General features: G+C 50.7%; 1 protein-coding gene across 2 annotated transcripts in view; it reads right to left on the reverse strand.

Moving 5' to 3' along the window:
* Positions 1–11,045: 11,045 nt before the first annotated feature.
* The window catches only part of JADE2 (jade family PHD finger 2), a 70,600-nt gene continuing 61,663 nt past the window's right edge, over positions 11,046–19,982 (reverse strand). Inside the window, exons 10-12 of one of the 2 annotated variants that reach the window (XM_017834598.1) lie at positions 18,711–18,828; positions 14,650–14,778; positions 11,046–13,264 (exon numbers count right to left, since the gene is read on the reverse strand). In XM_017834598.1, the coding sequence (XP_017690087.1) occupies positions 12,402–13,264; positions 14,650–14,778; positions 18,711–18,828 (1,110 nt within the window). In that variant the 3' untranslated portion in view covers positions 11,046–12,401. The remainder of the gene's footprint in view (positions 13,265–14,649; positions 14,779–18,710; positions 18,829–19,982) is intronic. The other variant, XM_017834599.1, reaches the window with a different exon arrangement.

The raw sequence follows: 19,982 nt of genomic DNA on the forward strand, positions 1-19,982 counted from the left end.
AGATATTCAAGATCTTGAATATCTAGAGACAGAAAACTATATTTATACAGCTAGCTATCTATAGATATCTATTTATATAGGTGTTCATATATAGATATTTCAAGCTATTCAATACAGACATGCCTGTAAGATACTTTTATAGGACTAAAAACCTTTTTAATTCCAGGTAAATGTGGGTGCTGGCATTGATGGGATGCTCAGCTGAGCAGTTTCTGTGCCCGCAGGTAGGAGCTGCATAAGGAGATGCTCTTTAACCCAACAGCTTCACCACAGGTTTGCTTTTTGCTTGTGGTTGGTGCCATCAGGCCTGGCTTGGTTGTTTTCCTCTCAGCAGGAGCAGGGTAGGAAACGTTAGAACAGGTGTTGGCACATGTTTGTGTTTTAAAGGCATTTCCCATCGGGGTTCACATCTGTGTTGGGAAAGCCAGAGAGGGGAATTGCAGGTGGGTGGGGGACATTTACAGTTTAAGCATCACATGCAATAGAACCCCCTCCTGCTCAGGCTGGGCTCTTTTATTCTGGCTGGATTATTCCCAGCCTCCATCTGTGCCTGCTGCTCCGACACCAAGTGCCTGCAATTACTTCCAGAAGAAGTTCAAGCTCTGTTTGAAAACACCTATTTCCCTCATGCCTGTATCCAAAAAAGATCTCCAAATGCTCTTTTTCTCTGAGCCAGGGATGCAGCAGCTCCTGGGCAGCTGAAACAGGGGGCTCTGTGTCCACTGGGTGAATTCTGCTCCATCTCTACAGCAAATGCTGGGTTTTATTTATTTTCACCATTTCCCTGCATTAACCACCTGGGAAGTAGCTGCTGTGCAGCCAGGCAGGGTTTGTACCTGACAAGAGGCCACGAATTTCAGCGTCTCCCCACCCTTCCCCTGTTGTCTGCTGGATTGTTTGCTGAAATAGTGCTTCTTGTGGAGCTCACTGAACATGCCAGAGCTGGGAGCTGTGTCAGAGCTGCCCTTCTACAAGCACAGCAAGCACCACCATGGGCAGTGGGACAGTTTCCTCAGCTGCTCCCAGACCATCCCAGGAGATGAAATTGCTTTGCAGGCACTCAGTGTGATCCACGTGGCAGCTCAAACCAGCCCAGTGGCACTGTACTTCCCAAAAATGCTTTCCTGGCACTGGGATGCCTGCCTGGATGCAGCAGTGCCCAGGCTGGAACATGCACAAGTGGGGTGTTCATCATCAGCACCTTTGCCAGTGACCTTGCTGGGGCCTCATATTCCTGCAGGAAAGAGCAATTCCCACGTGCTGCTACCACAGAACTGCTCCTCCATGCACAGCCGAGTGTCCCCCCGGGTCACCTCTGCTGTCCCTCCCAGCGGTGGCAGGTCTGGGAGAGCTGGAGTGGGCTGGGGCAAATGCCACACACAGCAGGCTGAGTGTTGCTTTTTCATGAAGGTTTTATTCAGTTATGAATTTATTTTGCCAGGTCCAGCCTGTCTCCCACCCACCAGCTTGCTGGGTGGTGAGTCACCAGGACGGGCACATGTCATTTGGAGGAGCAGTGATGGGTCCGGTGTGTTCTGCAGTGTAATCACCTGCCTGTGGGCCTGGAGTGACACTTTGCCATCAAATTAGACTCAAGAAGTCATAAAATTATTGTGGTAACATCTTCACAGTGCTTCCATCATTAAGCATAGAGCACTGCTCACACAGAGCACAGAGGAGCTGCTGGTCCTCCTGCTGGGCATCCTGGCATGCCTTAGGGTCCGTGTTCTCATCCTTGCCCCTATCCCTGTCGCTGTCCTCGCTGCTGGGGTGGGAAGGTGCTCAGCAGCCAGCGCAGGGGTGCGTGCAGCAGGGAGGGGAGCAAAGCCCCTCTGCACGGCATCAGACCCAACACGGGCTGCCTGGAGAGCTGCGGCAGGGAGGGCGAGATCAGCCCCGCTTTGTGTCCCTGCAGCCAGCTGGCCCAGATCGACCGCAAAGAAACCCCCAGCCTTGAGAAAGGCAGCATCCTCTCGAGCAGAGCTGGGAGCTGCCGAGGTGGCGGCGGGGGGGGAAGGAAGGAAGAAGGGGCCGGGCGCTGCCGGGAAGCCAAAGGCGCTCGTCTGGGGCTCATTTTGGCGGCTCCCCCCGGCAGCGGGTGGGATCCTGCGGCTCGGGCTGACACCGGCTGTGCGCTGCGGAGATGACTCATGTGTTTCGCTGGGAAGATGATGCTCCCGGTGCCGCCAAGTGATGCCTCTGCTTTCCTCTCCTTCCCCAGGTGAAGGTGCCAAAACCTTCCAGTACCTAAAGGGGCTGCAAGAAGGCTGGAGAGGGACTTCTGACAAGGGTATGGAGTGAAGGGGCAAGGGGGAATGGCTTTAAGCTGAAGGAGGGTAGATTTATATTAGATATTAGATATTAGAAAGAAATTCTTCCCTGTGAGAGTGGGGAGGCCCTGGCACAGGTTGCCCAGGGAAGCTGTGGATGTCCCATCCCTGGAAGTGTTCCAGGCCAGGTTGGACAGGACTTGGAGCAACCTGGAATAGTGGAAGGTGTCCCTGCCCACAGCAGGGGAGTTGGATGAGATACATGAGCTTTAAGGTCCCTTCTAACCCAAACCATTCTGTGGTTCTATGAAAACTGTGCTGAGAGCAGATGATGGCCCTGGGGAGTAGAAAGGCAGGGATTGAGCCCTCCCTGAAACAGGCAGCACCATGGCTCCTTGTCTCAGTTAGGAGGGAGTTATTATGTTCCCTGCCTTGATAATTTGGTTCATAACTGTGCACTGAACTGCAGCAGGACTCAGCTGTGTGGGGTACTTGGGGAGGGGGGAGCAAAACCAGCATGTGGGCTGGGGGACTTGGGCCAGTGATGAGAGGAGCAGGGCTGGGCTGGGCTGGGGACAGCAGTGTTTCAGTCCTAGCTTTTCTTTAGGTTTATGTTCGATAGTGTCACAGGATGAAAAACTAATTCCTCTGTGGACGATCTGAGCCTGTCAATCAACTTGCTCAGATTGGAGCTAAGAGCATCCTAAAAGGGGCTGCAGCACCTGTGGGAAGCCAGGCTTGGGAGCAGAGGTGTGCCTGTCAGAGGTCCCAGGCAGTCACCCAGTGTCAGCCTCTCCACAGCCTCCCCACTACCCCCAGCTCCTGGTGTGGGTTCAAACCTCCCCCAGGTTTCATTGTTTCAGGTGTCACCCGTCCTCCTGCCGAGGGTTTAGTTCTCACTTTCAGGCTGGGATGAGTCAAACTCTCAGAGCAAAATGTAAATGAAGCTGCTGCCTGTGGCTGGGTTTCCACTTGTACCGGCTCCTGAGGGAGCATCCTCGGGGGGGACAGCCCTATGGGGGGACATAGTCACGGCCCCACACGTCCCCCTGGGAAAGGCAAAGAGGCAGAAAGTGAAGAGAAGGGATGGGGATGTTTTGCCAGCAAGACCCCTGCTCCTGCTGCTTCCCTTCTGAGGGCTGTGGATGCTCATTCCATCTGGATTTAGCTGAGGGCTGAGTCTGGGAGATGTTTCATTTGCTGCTGCAAATTGACTCCTGTTTCTTTCTAGCCATTCAGCAACGAACCAATTCCCCTATTATTTACCCCATCAGAACAGCCCTTCAGGCCCACACAGCCCCAGCCATCAAACCTTTCCCCTGGTTCCTTCATTTCCAACAAACTCCTCTCATTGATACATACAGAAACCAAAAAGGCAAAATGAGTTTGTGAATGCATAAGTTCACTGCTGCCAGCCCCTGGCATCCCAGCTCTCCAGCAGCCAGCAACCACCCTCAGACTGAAAAATCAGCTGAAATGTGATTTCTGTGAGGGTCCCAGCACGTTTCCTCTGGCTGTCAGGCAGTGCTGCCCTTGGCTCATTCCTCAGTGTAAGGTAATTCTCTTTGCTCAAGCAGATGTTGTCCACTTAATTGTCAGGAGGTGGGAATCCCCAGGTAAGCCAAGGACTTTATGAAAGTATAAAAAAAAAAGGCAGTGAGCAGTCATATTATAGGGGCATCCTGTGTTCCCCCATGAGGAAGCAGAGAGTTACACCGAGTTTCAAATCTCAGGTCATGTTTTCCAACAGGCAGCTCTGAGCCAGGGGCAGCAGTGACACCTCAGTCACTGACTCTTTCTAATGCTTGGGATGGAAAACACTGCAGATGTCTGTCAGATGGGCTGATGGGATGCAGAGAGGGGGCTGTGGCTGCTGGTGGTGCGGGGGAGGCACAGCCACTCTCAGCACCCCCCTGGCTCTGGCTGTGCCAGTGCCATGCCATGCCCACGCTGCTCCCAGCCTGTGCTCCTGCAGCTTGGCTATTTATACTCCTTCCTCCTCCTGCTGTATTTGTCTGAGCCAGTTTTAGAGCTGTTGTCTAGCACACACATAGGACTGGGGAGATGCTTGCAGGCTTCAGATCAGAGCAGTGACCTGAGTCCCCACAGCTCGGCACATGTCTGGCTCTTGCCACGCCAATAAATGTGCTGCTGCCCTGTGGCTGGACTGTGCCTCAGCATCCTCGTGGCTCAGAAAGCCTAAAAAATCAGCCATGAGTCCTTTTGCTACTGGAGAAGAGCTGGTGCCAAGCAGGTGATGCTCGTGGCACAGGGCATGTGTGTACCCAGCCTGCCTCTGGCAACACAGTGATGCTGCTTGGCCCTGTGCTGCTCCAGAGCTGCTCTCTGTGTGCTGGATTTAAAATCCTGATTGGAACCACCTCATTCCCATGGCTCTCCAGAAGCAGCCCTTCAGGGAGCTGGCCCACCCCAGGGCTGTGTGCAGGTCTCTCTGGGTGCCCAGGACTCCTGTGTCCCCCAGCATGGCACCTGGCTAAAGCTGGTTTGGGGAATACAGGGCACAAGAGCATCCTTGCTTGCTGTGCTTTATCCCCCAGACTTACTAAGTTTAAAGCTGGAGCTGCAAAAATTGCCGATTTCCCTCTTTTAGAAGTGCTTTATTGATCCTGCTTTCTTATTAAGGGCAGGAATTCATCCCCCGCCTGCCAGTCCCTCTGTGCAGTGTGAGTGTTATTTGTGGTATCCCATACAACAAACACCTATTTTTAGCCGAGCATTCTTGGAAGGGGTATTGGTACCTTGTTTTCTGGAGGGAATTTTCTCTCTTGCAGGGTGCTTCATTCCAGCCTGCACGGGGAGAAGCTTGGATGGAGGCAGAGCACACAGCAGGTCCATTCCCACATGGATGGTGGTGTCCTGCTCTAACAGCAGCAGGGTCCTGAACAAACACAGCATCTCCCTCCTGAGAATCATTTTCCCAGGAGTTATGGCTGCAGATCTGTTATTTTGCTTTTTGACCTGCCTGTCTCTCAGGAAAAACTCCCTTTCATCGATCCGACCCTCCAGAGCTCATTGCAGGGCTGCTAATGACCCAGTGTAACAGCACTATTTTAACCTCTGCATTTTCTCCTCCTGCTCAGTGTCAGCATTATAAAGCACCACTTAAAATACAAGCACAGGCAGTCAATTATTTTAATCTTTATTACATCTGAATGTACAGCAGCTACTCCTGAGGGAAAACACTGCATCTGATGTGCAGCAGAGTGAGTTTAGCTGGGAAACACTATCCCAAGGCTTAGGGAAATGCCAAAATCCCACCACTTTGGGAAACTCCATCCCACCGCTGCACACACCAGCAGAGCTCACAGACACCCCCAGGGCTCGTTTCTCAGGGCACCTACAGCACAAACAACACCCCCAGCACCAGAGTCCTGATTTTGGAAGGGAGCTACGTTCCTCTTACCTCCTGATTCCCATAAAAACTGTTTGCTGTTTGCATGATTTATACCCCATGGCAGGCAAGGTCCAGAATTCATGCCCAAAGAATCCTCTCGTGGGTGAGGGATGGATACAGGCAAAGCTGTGGCCCCCCTGTGCCCCCAGAACTTGGCTGGGGGCTGAGCACTTCCCCACCAGGACTCCGTGGTGGATCTGGACATCCATGTGGGGCCATCACAGGAGAAGAAAGAGCTGCCTGCAAGCAATGCCAGTCCCATCCCATCCCCAAGATAAACCTCTATGAGAAAAGGTCCCTGAATAAATCTTCCATGAAAAAAGTGCCTGGTTAGACCCTCCATGGGTCTATTTTTAACTTGTGCAGTAAATGAACAGGGAATTGAGTTTGTCAAGTGGATTTTGGGACGGGCAAGACATCAAAGCAGAGACAGCACTTGTGAAACCCTCTGGATCAGCCAGGGTGGGCATTGGCTGCAGTGGGATTTTTCCCTTGTTTTGTGGGTTAGTCATAGGTTTGTTTATTTTTTTAGAGGTTTTTTTTTTCTTTTCTTATTCATCTGTTGCAATCACAGCAGACACATCATTTCTCAGCCCTACATGGAAATCCAAGGCCAAGGAACTATTTTTAGAGCACAAAATGTCTCCCCTAAAAGTATTAACTTTGGAAGAGTAAATATTAAATATGCTCTCATCACATTAGAGGCGTTTACGCAGAAGTACAACACCAGCGGTTTTAATGGTTAGGGGAAATTATGTTATACCACCAGCACTTAATCAAACACAATAAAACAAGGTCTTACTGCAATTCTTTCAGGAGAAGCTGAAGGGAAATTAATTCCTTTCCACATCCGTTGCTGATGATTTACTGACACCGGGGTGTATTTGCTCCATTAGTATTTATGGTGGCACTTCCAATCCTTATGCAAAACATATAGGGACTAGCCTAACATTTATTTTGCAATTAAATTGAAATGATTCTTTGGCTGCTCACTCCAGATTGAGGTACTCAGCACCACCTGTGATGAGGATACTGCAGGCAAACCCCAAGGGAGCAACAAAGGGAAACCCTATGTGCTCTAAGTGCCTATAAATATAGATTATTACTAAGAAAGGCTTTTTCTACCTTTATTGGGGAATCATTTCTCAGGCTGAGCTGTAGGAGAAGGATGATGTGGTGCTGCTGGTGGAGCACTGGTGCCCCAGGTCTGTCCATCCCTGCCCATGATAAATCCATCCAGACTATCCCAGACATCTCTGGTCTAAGGTGCCAGAGGCAGGAATGTACCTTCCCAGGAATTTGGCAACCTCTTCCAATAACCTCAAATATTTTGAAGACAAAATCCTTGCCACTTTGTAAGGGCAAGCATCAATCAGATCTCCAAGGTGTGTCTGGGGTGAGCATCATCCCCTCAGACATTCTGGGAGTTGGGAAGGTTGGAGTTAAGCCATGACAGGCAGGCTGGCCTCGCTCCCTGCTTTATGGAATTGAACTCTATTAATATCTCCCTGCCTAAAACAGGTGAAAAACTTATTACAGAAGACAACTCTTGAACTGGCTTTGTACAGGCAGGTTCATGCACGCTGCTGTGGGCATTGTGCCTGCACTGTGGGGTTTTGGGACCAGCCAGGAGTTTGAGTTCATCACTGGGGTGCCTGGAGAGCTGTGAGCAATAACACAGCCTAGTAATAAAATCCTTCATTTGCAATAAACTGATTCTTTGCCTTTTCCTTTAAGAGTGACATATAAGCCCATGACAGTTTAAGGTGAACTTCCCCCTCTTCTTCCCCTCAACGCCCAGAAAACCCATCTCAGATTGATGGGTTTTGTGCTGTCTTCACCAGGCACTGTGATTTCCCTGATTAATCACTTTGCTAATAAATTGCACCAAGTATGTCTATTGAACAGCTCATTTTTCTTCAGCAGCTTGGACACGTGGCCAATTTTACAGAAGAAAAATGTACCAGGAAATGCCAAGAAGGCAGGAAAAAAAAGAGCCATTCTTTGATGACTCCAGTATTTGCTGAAACAGGGCTGCACCCTTGCCTGTGGCCTCCAAGCCAGCCAAGTATTCACAGGAAGATGTGGATCCCATTCAAGTTTTTAAAGCTCTGTGATGAGCCCTGTGCTCCCACCACACTCCACAGGTGGAGGGTCGGGCCCAGCAACCACAGCCCACAGCAGCAGACCCACAGAATGGTTTGGGTTGGAAGGGACCCTAGAAAGATTTATTTCCAATCCCCTTCCATGGGCAGGGATGCCACCCACTAGATCAGGTTGCTGGTTGGTATCATCAGGAGAACGAGGAGTGTCTGACAAACAGCAACACATTGCTGGAGTAATTTGGATTTCACAGCTTGCCTTTGCTCCCACGAATAGCAAATCTAGCAGCGTTTTTCCCTGCCTGCTACACCAGCTCCTGGTGCAAGAAGCTGTTCCTCTGAGCATCCCAGCTCACAGCAGAGCTTCCCCTGCGGGTTTTGCTCCAAATCTGCAAAACAAGACTTAAACCGCCAGGAGAAAGGTGGTTACCTCGAATTACAGAAACTTTTGGGCATGGGGGACTCTGTGAACATCCTCTTGCTTGGGCTTGCCCTTCCAGCTGTGACAAATGTCTCCAGCTGCATTTTCCAAGGGCTGGCTGAGGTCTGGTGATGGAAATGTAAATGGAAATGCAACAGAAGTTCACAAATTTGCTATTTTCAGGTAGAGTGGCTGCACCAGCAGGGCTGACCCAGCCCTGCATCCCCACAGAGCTGCATCCCTGGGATGCTCCATGGGCTCTCCTGTCCCTGGGTGAGTTTGCTCTGTGACTGCTCACTCCAACAACACGAGGTACACAGAAAACACTGCTTTATTGACTGCATTTGCCAACACATTGAGGAATGCAAAGGGGTTTTTCATAAGCAATGGGCCATGGTCCCAATGTGTATTAAAGCATACACTGTATCTAAACAGGATGAAAATAATGGCAGACAGAGCTATTCCAAGGCAACACAAATAGCATGCATAATACAGTCTCACACAGAACGAGTTTGATAACATTATATTGCTTTAAGGATTAACTAACATGGAAAATGTACAAAAAGGAGAAATAGGTTTTTGCATTAATGAAAAATACATTTTTTCTCTACAAAGGAATTTCTAATACAAGAAAATAAATATTGCAACATAAGCCAAAAATAATTTAAAATTGCTCTTTTCAATATATTTTCAATATTTCTCTTTTGTATTAACAAATGGCACATCACGTTCTTTGAAACAAAGAAAACAGAAGGGTTTCTCCTCCTGCGACATTCATATCGTTTCCTGTAACTGATGTGAAGTGGGTTGTTTTGGATGTGGAATGGTGCAAACTGGGGGGGATTTCTTTAAAGAACAACCAAACCTCACGTCCTGCCCTGCAGCAGCATCCTCCTCCTGCATCCTGCATCCCTCCCAGCTCTGTTCTGCATCCCCCCTCGGGGCGGGCTCCGTGGGACAGCAGGCATCCTGACCCCATCAAAGAGGTGCAAGCAAAAAAAAAACAGGAAAGAAAAATAACTGAAAGATGGGTGTGGGGAAAATGGGAGCGTGGAATGGGAGCTGCCCTTGGGAAACTTCCACAGCCAAAACAGGAAAGAAAAATAACTGAAAGATGGGTGTGGGGAAAATGGGAGCGTGGAATGGGAGCTGCCCTTGGGAAACTTCCACAGCCATCGGGGCTGGGGCTGGTGTAGGGGGCTGTGCTCCATCAGGGCATGATGCCTTGTGCATCCTCACCTCAACAGCTGCTGCTTCTCCAAGGAAATAGGTGCTCTTACAGTGCAAACGTCGATTCCTGCAGTTTATACATCTTAAAAGACAACATTTCTCTACTAAAATAAACCTTTTTTTTTTCTTCTTCTTTCTATTCATTTCAAAATACATTTACATTAACATCAAAAATATTTTCCTTGTGCATTTTCTCTCCAGAACACCAGACTCCCCTGCTCCGAGGACGCACCAGGCAGGGGATGCTCCGGGGTGGCCGCAGCCCTCCTGCCACGGTCCAGCCCTCACTCAGCCCCATGGCTCACCAGAACCCCTTCCCTCCTCTCCAGTCCCACCATCCCATTCTTCTCCCTGTGCCCCACCAGCCCCCTCAGCTTTCCCCACCTAAATGCCATCTCCTTATGGCAAAACACGATGCCTGATGTTTTGGGAGTCTCTCAAACTGGTTTATTGCCCGGTGCTGGTGGTGCAGGGTTGGTTGTTCTTTAAAGTGTCCCCCTTTTTGCTTTCCTGTACTGAGAAGACAAGTAGTGCAGAAGCTGATGAATGGAGCTGTGTACAGCGAAATTTGTGGATTGCTTTTTTTTTAACCATAATTGAGTGAAGCACACGGAAGCAAGATTCATTAAAAGGCAGCATATTGATTATTGTTATGACTCTTATACTAGGATACTGGAGCTAAAGCTAGCAAGCCTGATAAGATAAACTAAGTCCTATTTACTGTATTTAACATTATCTGAACATACTGAGCCTTAATTAATGAGCAGATTTTCATTTCCAACCTCAGTGGATTATGCTAATTTATAACAAGGTGGTTCCTGTTTTGTTGGTTTTTTGATGTGGTTTTTTTTTTGTTTGTTTTCCTTCCCCCCCCCCCAACTAATAACCCGTGTCACATTTTTCCCATCTGAGGAAGATTCCTCCCCAGGCACGGTCAGTCTCAGCCGGGTGAGTGTTGGGCTCAGGCAGGGCCGGGCATCCCACCCGGAGCCGCCGCCGCCGCTCGCCGTGCCCGGGATCAGCTGGGCTGTCAGCGCTGACCTGTGCTGCAAATTCTACCAATAATAAGGACTTTTGGAAGGCTGATAAAGATGATCTACTCTAAAACATCAATCGAAAAGAGTCTCAGAGTTTCAAAAAGAAAGCTCACAGTGAAATGAGCAAAAAGCATCGGAAACCAAAACGGCAGGATGCAGTCTCGGAGCAGCAGCATCCCTCGGAGCAAGCTTGGAACCTAACGCCGCAGCAGTGTGGTATGAGTGTGTCTTTAGTCCTTGGTTGCTAAATAACTTCCAATTTTTTTTTTCATAGTGACAAGTTTCCGGTTTCTGGCTGTGCTGCTTGACTGTCAAAATATTTCTTTGGCATCCACAAAATTCTTTGACTGATCGGTTTGACAATTGCAAGGTTTTTTTTGTTTAGTGATGGGTTTAACCGGTTGCAGAAGTGTCCCAGGTTTGGGTTGGTTTTATTTGTGATTTTTTTTTTATTTATTTTTTAACATTTTTTTATTTTTAAAAAACAACAACAACAAAAGTTTCAGTGAAACAAACAAGAAAATCCCACTGACCCTCCCCATCACTAACATATTTTAAAAATAATAAAAATTAAATGACCACAACAACAAAAGTTTCAGTGAATTCCTTTTTTTTTTTTTTTTGTTCCCTGAGCTCACACTGGGGTCACTCCAATAAAACACGTAGCATGACTTAACTGTGACCTTTGAAGCCAAAACCGAAGTAATGGTGCAATTAAGTGCAAACATGGAAATTCGCCTGACTTATAGGTAACATGGGCTTTTAAACAACATTTAAGGCTTATTGGGGACATTTTATGCATTAAATTATTGTAATATTTATAATGTCAGCTTCTGTGAATCACCCCTCCACAACGAGTCAACAGCTTGTAACCAGGATTTAAGGAATAAAAAAAAAAAAAACAAAAAAACCCCAAAGGATGGAGAGGAATAAATTCACCATTTCCACTGTAGCGTTTTGTAGGAAAACACAATGGTGATGCCAAGGGTTGCCATTTCCCCTCGGTGATGGCACGTTTGGCCTCGGGGCCATTGTTTTGGTGTGCAAAGGGGATTTCAAACGTGCCAGCCCGCCATGGTGGGACCACGGCAGCGTCACAGAGAAGCACGGGCAGAAAAAATCGCTCAACTTCCCAGGTTACACCAACCCTGACTCCCCACGGTGGTTTTAAAGGATGCTTTTCTCCTCCACCCTGCCCCACGTTTCCATTTTCCAGCTTGCTGCCAGCTGATCCATTCACCTGAGTAAATCCCTTCAATTTTCCTGACCTCAATGGGGGCAGGGATGGGGGGAAATTTTGCATCCTGGCCCCTGGACGGATCCCGACCAGATGGAAAGGTGAGGGGAAAAATAATGACCGAGGGGGTTTTTTTCCTAAAAATAGAAATGTAACATTGCTCTCTTCCACCCCAAGCGTTTTCCTCCAACAAGCTTTTTGTGCTTTAGTCATTAATTATTTTAGTATCGCTTATTTTGCTTCCTCGTCTCCGCACACACGGGCGGGAATTTCCCCTCCCACAGCTGATCACTGCCGGACCCTCTGCTCGCTCCCTGCTCTGAGGGCAACCGTCCCGGGCAGGAACCTGCCCCTCATTAAATAATGCCCGTTAATTGAACTGTCATCCCTGCAGAAAGCACGGGTACCGGCACCCTCCACCCTCCGGGCACCCTCGGCATCGGTCCTGCCGGGCGCCGGCTCGCGTTCCTGGGGAGTGGGGTCTGGCAGGGAGCCGGGGAGGGACCGCTGCTGTCACAGTCATCGATGTCGGTGAAGCTGAAGCTGTATCTCAGGCGTATCGAGAAGAGAAAGACAACAGTGCCGAACTTCCAACTATATACACATATTAAAAACCCCCCTCGCCGTGATACCAGGCAGAAATCGGACATGGCAGTTGGAACTGGGTTGAGGCCTCGTGGCGGGAGGAGTTAGGACGCCAGGATGCTCATCCTGACGATGTCCTCGCCGGCCGCGTCCAGCTGGCCCCGCTGTGCCCGGCCGCCGCGGGACTCCCCGTCCGAGTCGCTCATCTCGGCGTCGGAGAAGTATCCGTCCGTGTCGGCGTCGAAGCGACGCAGGGGAGCTCCGCCGGCGCCCTCGGGCTTGGGGGGCTGCGAGCGCCGCGCCCCCCGGCTCTCCTTTGGTAATTTGAACCGCACGATGGTTTTGGGGCTACCTACGGAGTCAGGCACTTTGGCCGCGGGGCTGGGCTCGGGCTGAGCGCAGCGCGGCGTCTCCTCCTCCTCCTCCTCCTCCTTGCTGACGCAGCCCCGTGTCCCGGCAGGGGCGTGAGGCTCGCTGGCTTTCTGGAGAGAGCCCTTCTTGGCCGCCCTTTTGGCCTCGCCCGTCCCTTTGCGGTCGGTGGGAAGCTTCGCCGCCCCTTTCTCCGACTTGCTCGGCCTGGAATCCAGAGCGAAGGGCTTGGCGGGATCATCCAACAAGTTGCTGGCGTTGGTAGTCCAGGGCTCCGAGCCCTCCGGGTGGCCCCCGCCCACAGCGGGGGGGCTGCTCCGCGGCAGCTTTTTCTTAGTGTTCGTTCTCGTTCTGCTTTTCACTTTCTTTGTGGCCTCGCTCTGCCTGAACGGGGACCTGAGGGAATGGTCCATCATGAAGCTCAGCAAGGTCTCCTCGTCCTGGAGGAGCTCCTCGGAGAGGCCGGGGGTGCTGTCCTCGTGGTGGGCGTTGTTGAGGGACCACTCGCTCATGGCCATGTTCTCCGCCGTGATCTGCACCGACTGCGCCAACCAGCTGTTGAAGAAGGTCCCGTCGATGGGGAAGGAGGTTGACAAGCCTGGAAAAAACAAGAATGGAAGATTTGCCTCAGAAGCCAGGAACATGCACATTGTCCTCCACCACTGCCGCCAGCTTCACCGAAACTCCCCGGCACCGGAGAAACACTCAGAAGGTCAACTCTAACACACCACACCAGGACAGAGGAGGGTTTACTCCAGCACTGATGGTGAATTTGGGGTTCACTGAGATCACAGCATGACAACCTGAGCTGTCCTTCACATGCCACACTCCATGAACCTCCCTGAATCCAAATCAAGCATCTTTCTTCAGCAAAGACGTCAAGCAATGACCCATCCCAGCATGGGGGCAAATACATCCCCGTGCAAAGGTGGCAGACAAACAATCCAAGCATACGCTGAAAAATTTGGTGACAGAGCAGGATTTTTGCTCAGGCAAGGGGTGACAGGTTCCCCAGGGAGCAGCTGCCACTAGGCCACCATGTGGGCCAGCACCAGAGCCAGGCAGCCAGTGTGGTGATGGGACTGGTGCTATATCTGCATGGGAGGCAGGTCTGAGAACATCTTGAGAGGTGAGGAGGCTGAAGAAGAGGAGCAGAGATTAAGACTGGAATGGAAAAAGCTGAAAAACTTCCTAATAATGATCTCTGAGAGCAAGAGTGAGCATTGTGGGCTGGACTGGGTCTAATTAGCAAAGGCACACACCTGCACAGGCACAAGCATTGTAATCCCAGAAACAGAAACCCACGGATTCAACATCAGAGCTGGTTTTATGGATGCAGGAAAAATGAGGTTTGATTTTGGATTTCCTTTGAAGCAGTCACTCTGGCAACAGAGAGGGAAAGAGCAGTGGCACGGGCAGGGTGAGTCACATCCACAATGTCTGCTGCTTGTGGTGACAGCTTTGCATCACCCTCACCTGTGAGCAACGATGGGATGTGACCCTGCACCTCCTGCACCTTACCATGGTCCTTTTGGAGGAGACAACACCCCACCCTGGCACCTGACCAGGGGCAGTACATGCCATGAGAACTCCCAGCCCACGTGCTGTGCTCACCATCACTGCACAGCACAGAGGACATGGGGGAACAGCCCTACCACGGGCTGGGTAAGTCTGATTTTATCCCCCAAAAGTGAAATCACACTCCAGCAGCACATCACAGGTTTTGTAACACGTTCTCCCAATCCTGGGGCTACGGGGGTGGATTTTACACCCCCTGCCCCACCAGGGACTGTATTTCAGTCCCAGTCTCTCTCACAGGAACCTGGATAATTCAGGTTGAGTTCTACAAAGGAGAGATGGAAGGTGTAACTCCACCGTGTACGTGCAGGAGGGATCAGGGGCTGGGACTCTTAAACCCTGCTCCCCAAAACAGGGAGTCTCCAGTGGCACGAGTCAGCTCCACACTCATAAAATCAGACTTACCCAGTTGTCCCAATACAGTTTCGTTGACTGATTTCCTTTTCTCTGTCTTCTCAGGACTATTTTTTCTACCATCTCTTCCTTTCCTTCTTGGGTCACTTTTCTTACCCTTTGTCCTCTTCCCAGTTTGTTCTGGCATTTTTTAGGAAAAAAAGGAAAACGCCGTGTGAGACGAGGCACCAGGGACGCTGCAGTGAACAAGTTCCCCTGGGGACACCCCACAGTGGAGACCTGGAGCAGACCTGCCAGCAACTCCAACACAAAGGGGGAACAACAGCCACTTTTTGGAGAGCTGTTAGGCTATGGTCTCTGTATTTCAAGAAAATCTGAATCCTGTAGGTTATATAAAAAAGAGGTTTGGGCCTTGGAGAGGAGCTTGGCAAGGCCACAGGAGCAGCCCCACTGAAGGCAGGGGACTCGCTGGAGACCCTGCAGCCACCAAGGTGCCCCCCTGGACCAGGGCTTTGGGGTGAGGACTCACAAAGGAGTAACCCCAAATCCTGCTTGGACACCTGCCAGGAGGCTGATCTTGATTCGATTTGACCTTTCAGCAACAGCAGCTGCTCACACTCAAACTGTGCAGGGGTGATAAAAAACCCAAAATTACATAAGTACATGGAGCAAGAAAGATGACCAGGATTGCCCATGGAAAGGCAGGGAGCAAACTCTTAGCTATGCAGACATTCACCTAAAAATTAGCATTTCCTAAATGGCTTTGAAGCCCTACTGGATTTATTCCTCCTGGGTAAACAGGACAAATGCCCTATGAAAATACAACCTGCATTGCCAAGTAAAATACTTACAACAGTTTTTACTTACTCCATTAGGCCAATGTCCCTCAGAAGTCCATGCTAAAAGTTCTATTAATTTTCAGAGGGGGAAGGATATTGCCCTTAAACCAAAATGTGGGTGGCTGATGGAAGTGGACGTGAGACAGGCAGTTTTTCAGAGGCTGGCCCATAGGCTGAGCAATGATTTTAAGGAAGAAATCGGTTTATTGTGTCAGCCAGCAGCAAATCCTCAACAGAGCTGGCAGAGAGGCCAAGGAGTGGATGGGTCAGAGGGAGTAACCCCAGCTCTCCCCTTGCTGTGGCAGTGGAAATGTACTGGGTGAGCTGGGGAGGGAATTTACATTGCACCTGCCTGAGTCTGGATTAACAGAGGATTTACAGTCCTGGGGTTGCCAAGCCAGGAACCCCTCCTGACCCAAGGACTCGCAGGAAGAAAGAAAAGCAAAGGCAAACCTGGTATTTGCCGCGTTCCTGCCAAGTAACGGGAGGAAGGCAGACACATTTTTCAGTTCCCTTACAAAATCAAAATCTTAACTTTGTTTAGACAGCACAACGGGGCTGAAGAGAAACCCGAGCAGCACTTTCTGAAGAGGAACCTGTCAAAATAGTAGCCGTGTTTCAAAGCCAGACAGTGTTTACTTTTCACTCCGTGCAAGAAAAATACAGGGAGGAGAGGAGGGTTCATTTTACACGGGCAGTTCTCACTGATTTTATTAAGAATCTCCTGCTTAAATGATCATTTGACAGCGGGAAAAATAAACCCCTCCTGTTCTGAGTTTTATGTGGGAGCCAGTCCAAAAAAACCTTTGTGCCAAAACCATCTTTGGAACAACCCCAACAGATCTTGGTCGATGGCTACTGTAACAGCAGTTAAAAACTGGCCTCATCCGGCTGGAATAACTGAGACTTCTTCCTTTCTCCAAGGAACCCCAGGTATGGAGAGCAGCCCTGTCAGGAGCTGTAGGGGGGGATGGAACCATCCCCTGTTTACATACCAGTAAGTGCTTTGTAATGCTGGAAAATTCAGCAGTGAGTTATCCAAAGCTTTGGTCCCACTGGGTGCTGAGTATCTGCAGCTCTAGGTACCATCACCTGGCAAGGGAACTCCTCCCAAGCTCAGGAGACTCCATGGACTGATGACAAAAGGCATTCAGGTCCCTAATGTCCCCCAGCACAGGAAGGACCCAGATGCCCAAACCACCTGGAGATTCCAGGACCAAATCCCAGCAGCTGGGCCCTTTCTCTGGCAGCAGTGACTCCTGGGACCTGGGTGCCAGAGGGAGCAGTCAGTCCCTGCTCAGGCTCAACCAAAAAGTCCATCCCAGGAGAGACAAGCAGCTCATCCCAGTGGGTTCGGAGTGGAAAACGAATGGGCAAACACCGGCCAGGTGGGGCAGGAGAGAAGAGCATCTGCATCCCAGGGTCTGAAATGATCCCTGAACATCAATTCCCAGCTGGGCCACCCTCTCAACTGGGAGTTTGTCTCTGATCACTCACCTTTGGGCAGAACAAACATCATGGGAACAGCAGCCGTGCTTTTCCTCAAGTACGCATAACATTTTGGGGAAAGGCAATTGCACAACACCGGCACTGGGCAGTGCAGACAATCTCGAAACACCATCAGAAGAGCCCCAACACAGCTCCCCATCATTGGTTGGCATCTACGCCCCACTGGCAAGGCCCTGGCTCAGCTCTCCTTGGGAGGATTTGCCAGCTCCTACCCCATCACTGCATCAGAGACAGGGTCAGGCATGCACTGGTGGTCAGACTGCCCAAGGCATTTTGGGCAACACAGGTCCCCAGGGGCATTTCCAGCTATCTAACACCTTGTCTGCAAGGGAGGTGAGCTCAAAAACCCTTCCTGGCACACTACCCTGCACCTGTCTCCTTCTGAGAGCTGCAAATGATGAACTGGGTTCACCCAGCTGAACTGAAAAGCATCCCGAGGTCCCCTGAGATCCCCCTGAAGGCCAGAGAACCCAGGAGCACAGTGCATGGCACCTGCCTTCAAGATCTGAGCTTGTTCCTCTTGTCTTCTATCTGTATTCCTGAGCTGGATCTCCCACCTCACCACCCCAGCCAGCACATCACTGCTGGGAGCACCACCCAGCACAAACATCCCGGGTACAGGGAATGGATGTGCAATGCATGGTCTCCAGTTGGTGGGAACAGCTGGGAACACCACTTTGTGTGTGTTCAGGCTGGCTCAGTGAGGACGTAGAGCAACATGCAGTGTCACAGGGACCAGGATTTACAGGTCCCACAGCTCCCTGGAGAAACCCTGGGGTCCAGCCACCCCTGTCCCCATCACTGCCTGGCTTTGGCCATCCAGAGGAATTCACACGGGCCTGAGTCACAGGCACCTCAATATACACATCCCTCAGCCTCCAAAACTTCAGTGAAAGGAGACTTTTGTCAAGGAAAGCTCAGCCCAGACGGTTCCTGAAGCAACCCCAACCATGTGATGGTTTCAAACACAACTCCAAAGCCACAAACACAACAACCGTCGGAAGCGGCTGCCAAAGCGCCAGATGCTGCTGCTGGAAAAACTGTTCTGCAGCCATGGGGTCTGCTCTGCCCTGCCACCGAAGGGAAAGGAGGAGGAGGAGGAGGGAGCAGGAGCTGTGGGCTCCGGCACTGCTTGTGCGAAAGGAAAAAGAAGTAGGACAAAAGGAAATCAACTTTATTTCAGTTGCTCAATAAAAGTTGCCAGAGGCTTTGCATGCAGCAGCATGATCTCCACTAATGGGTACGTGGAGCAGAGAGCTGCAGCCCTCCAGAGCTGAAGGAGCTGGTCTCCTGGAGCAACAGACCCCCCACCAGCAGCTTAACCCTTGATTCCTGACAGAGCCAAAGGAAAATGAGAAGAGCCCGAAGCGAGGCTGCCACTGGGCCAGGGAACCAGCTGCCAGGGATCAGCCCCGTGCCCAGGATTTACCATCTCCTCCCAAACAGCTCCAGCTCCACGAAAGGCACCAAACACTGCCTCAGCATCCCCACCCAAGCAAATGCTTGGTCCTTCTGACTGATTCCCAGGGAGAAGAGGATCAAGAGGGGTCTGTGAAAACAGGAGCTCCAGCTCACTGTCATCCAGGGTCTGGCCTTATTTTTGTATTTCTGAGTCAACACAGGAACCATGTGTTCCAAAATAACACATCAGGGGAGGGGGTACCTCTGGCTTCCTTGGGGTGGGGAGCTTGGGCACCCAACTTTGGCTTCAGAGGATGGCAGGGACAGTGGCTGCAAGACCAAGCTCTGGGAAGCAGTACTGACCTGGGTAAAGATCCTTCTCAATAAGCTTCATCTGGAGATGGAAGATCTGCTCCTGCAGTTTACAAATGGTGTGTTTCATTTTCTCCCGTCTTGTCACCATGTAACAGAGATTTCTTACCTACAGAAACACAACAAACAGTGTCTGGTTTAGGCAGGGTCAAAACAGGTCCCCTCAAGTGGCGCTGCTTCTGCTGCCCAGGGAAATCCCCACTCCCTGGGATTGGGTCCTCTTCACCTCACCATCATCTGTGTTCCACCAGAACTCCTACCAGGGCCCTTTGGGTGAGTCAGGACTAGCAGTGAGGGCTCCTGATCCAAACTGTGGAATACATATGGGAAAAAGCATGTGGTGAATGATTCCCAGCCTAAACCTCTCTGTTCTGGCTCCAACAAACAAGACCTCAATGGGGGCAAGGAAGGCTGCCTGGCTTCTCCAGCACGGGCACTGGGAAGTCTCAGAAGGAAGATGCTGTAGAGGGACCATTATAACAGAGTTCTGGAGGTCCAGCTCCAAGACCCTGAGCACTGTGCTGAGCCCACCCAGCAGCTGCATCATGCACATCCCTGTCACAGAGACCTGCACCAAAAAATGCCAAACACTCAGAAGCACCTTGGTACCCTGAGTCAATACACCAGTTCTCACCCACAAATTGATCCTTCTGCAGGGAGGGAGACCCTCTTCCCACAGCCAGTGCAGGGAAGGGGCAGAGCTGGGATGGAGGTGTCCATATCAGGCTAAGGACACTGAAAGCCTTACAGAGCTGTCTGATGCCCTAAAGCAGGTACCAGGACAAAGCATAGAAAACACAGCAAAATACCCCAGTGATGCTGGCCCAGGTCAGCAGCCAGTGCAGCCCCCGACCTCAAATCTGGCCCCTCTATTTGGTTACTCACCCTTGCTCCACATCTACCTGCAAATCCCTGCTGCATTTTGTCCCAGCCCAAGGAATTTCATTAACCACGGTGCTGGGGTTGGAACCAGGTGATCTTTAAGGTCCCTTCCAACCCAAACCAACCCGTTCTACGATTACCTGAAGCTCTAAACACAAACAGCAAAGCACAAGATGCAACTGCTCACACGCAGCAGTGGCTAAACCCTGCTTATCACACGGGGCTGCTGATAAAAACACCCCAGCAGCATAAGATGACAGAGCTGCTGCTGATACCTGCTGGCACCTGCCTGCTGACGAGTCTCAGTGCCACGTTTTGCCAGCCCTGAGCATGGGTGGCTGCAGAGCCAGGCTCTGGCACCACGGCTGCGGCGGGCACCGA

This window comes from Lepidothrix coronata, unplaced genomic scaffold, assembly GCF_001604755.1.
Source record: "Lepidothrix coronata isolate B3197 unplaced genomic scaffold, Lepidothrix_coronata-1.0 Scaffold236, whole genome shotgun sequence".
NCBI classification, from domain to species: domain Eukaryota; kingdom Metazoa; phylum Chordata; class Aves; order Passeriformes; family Pipridae; genus Lepidothrix; species Lepidothrix coronata.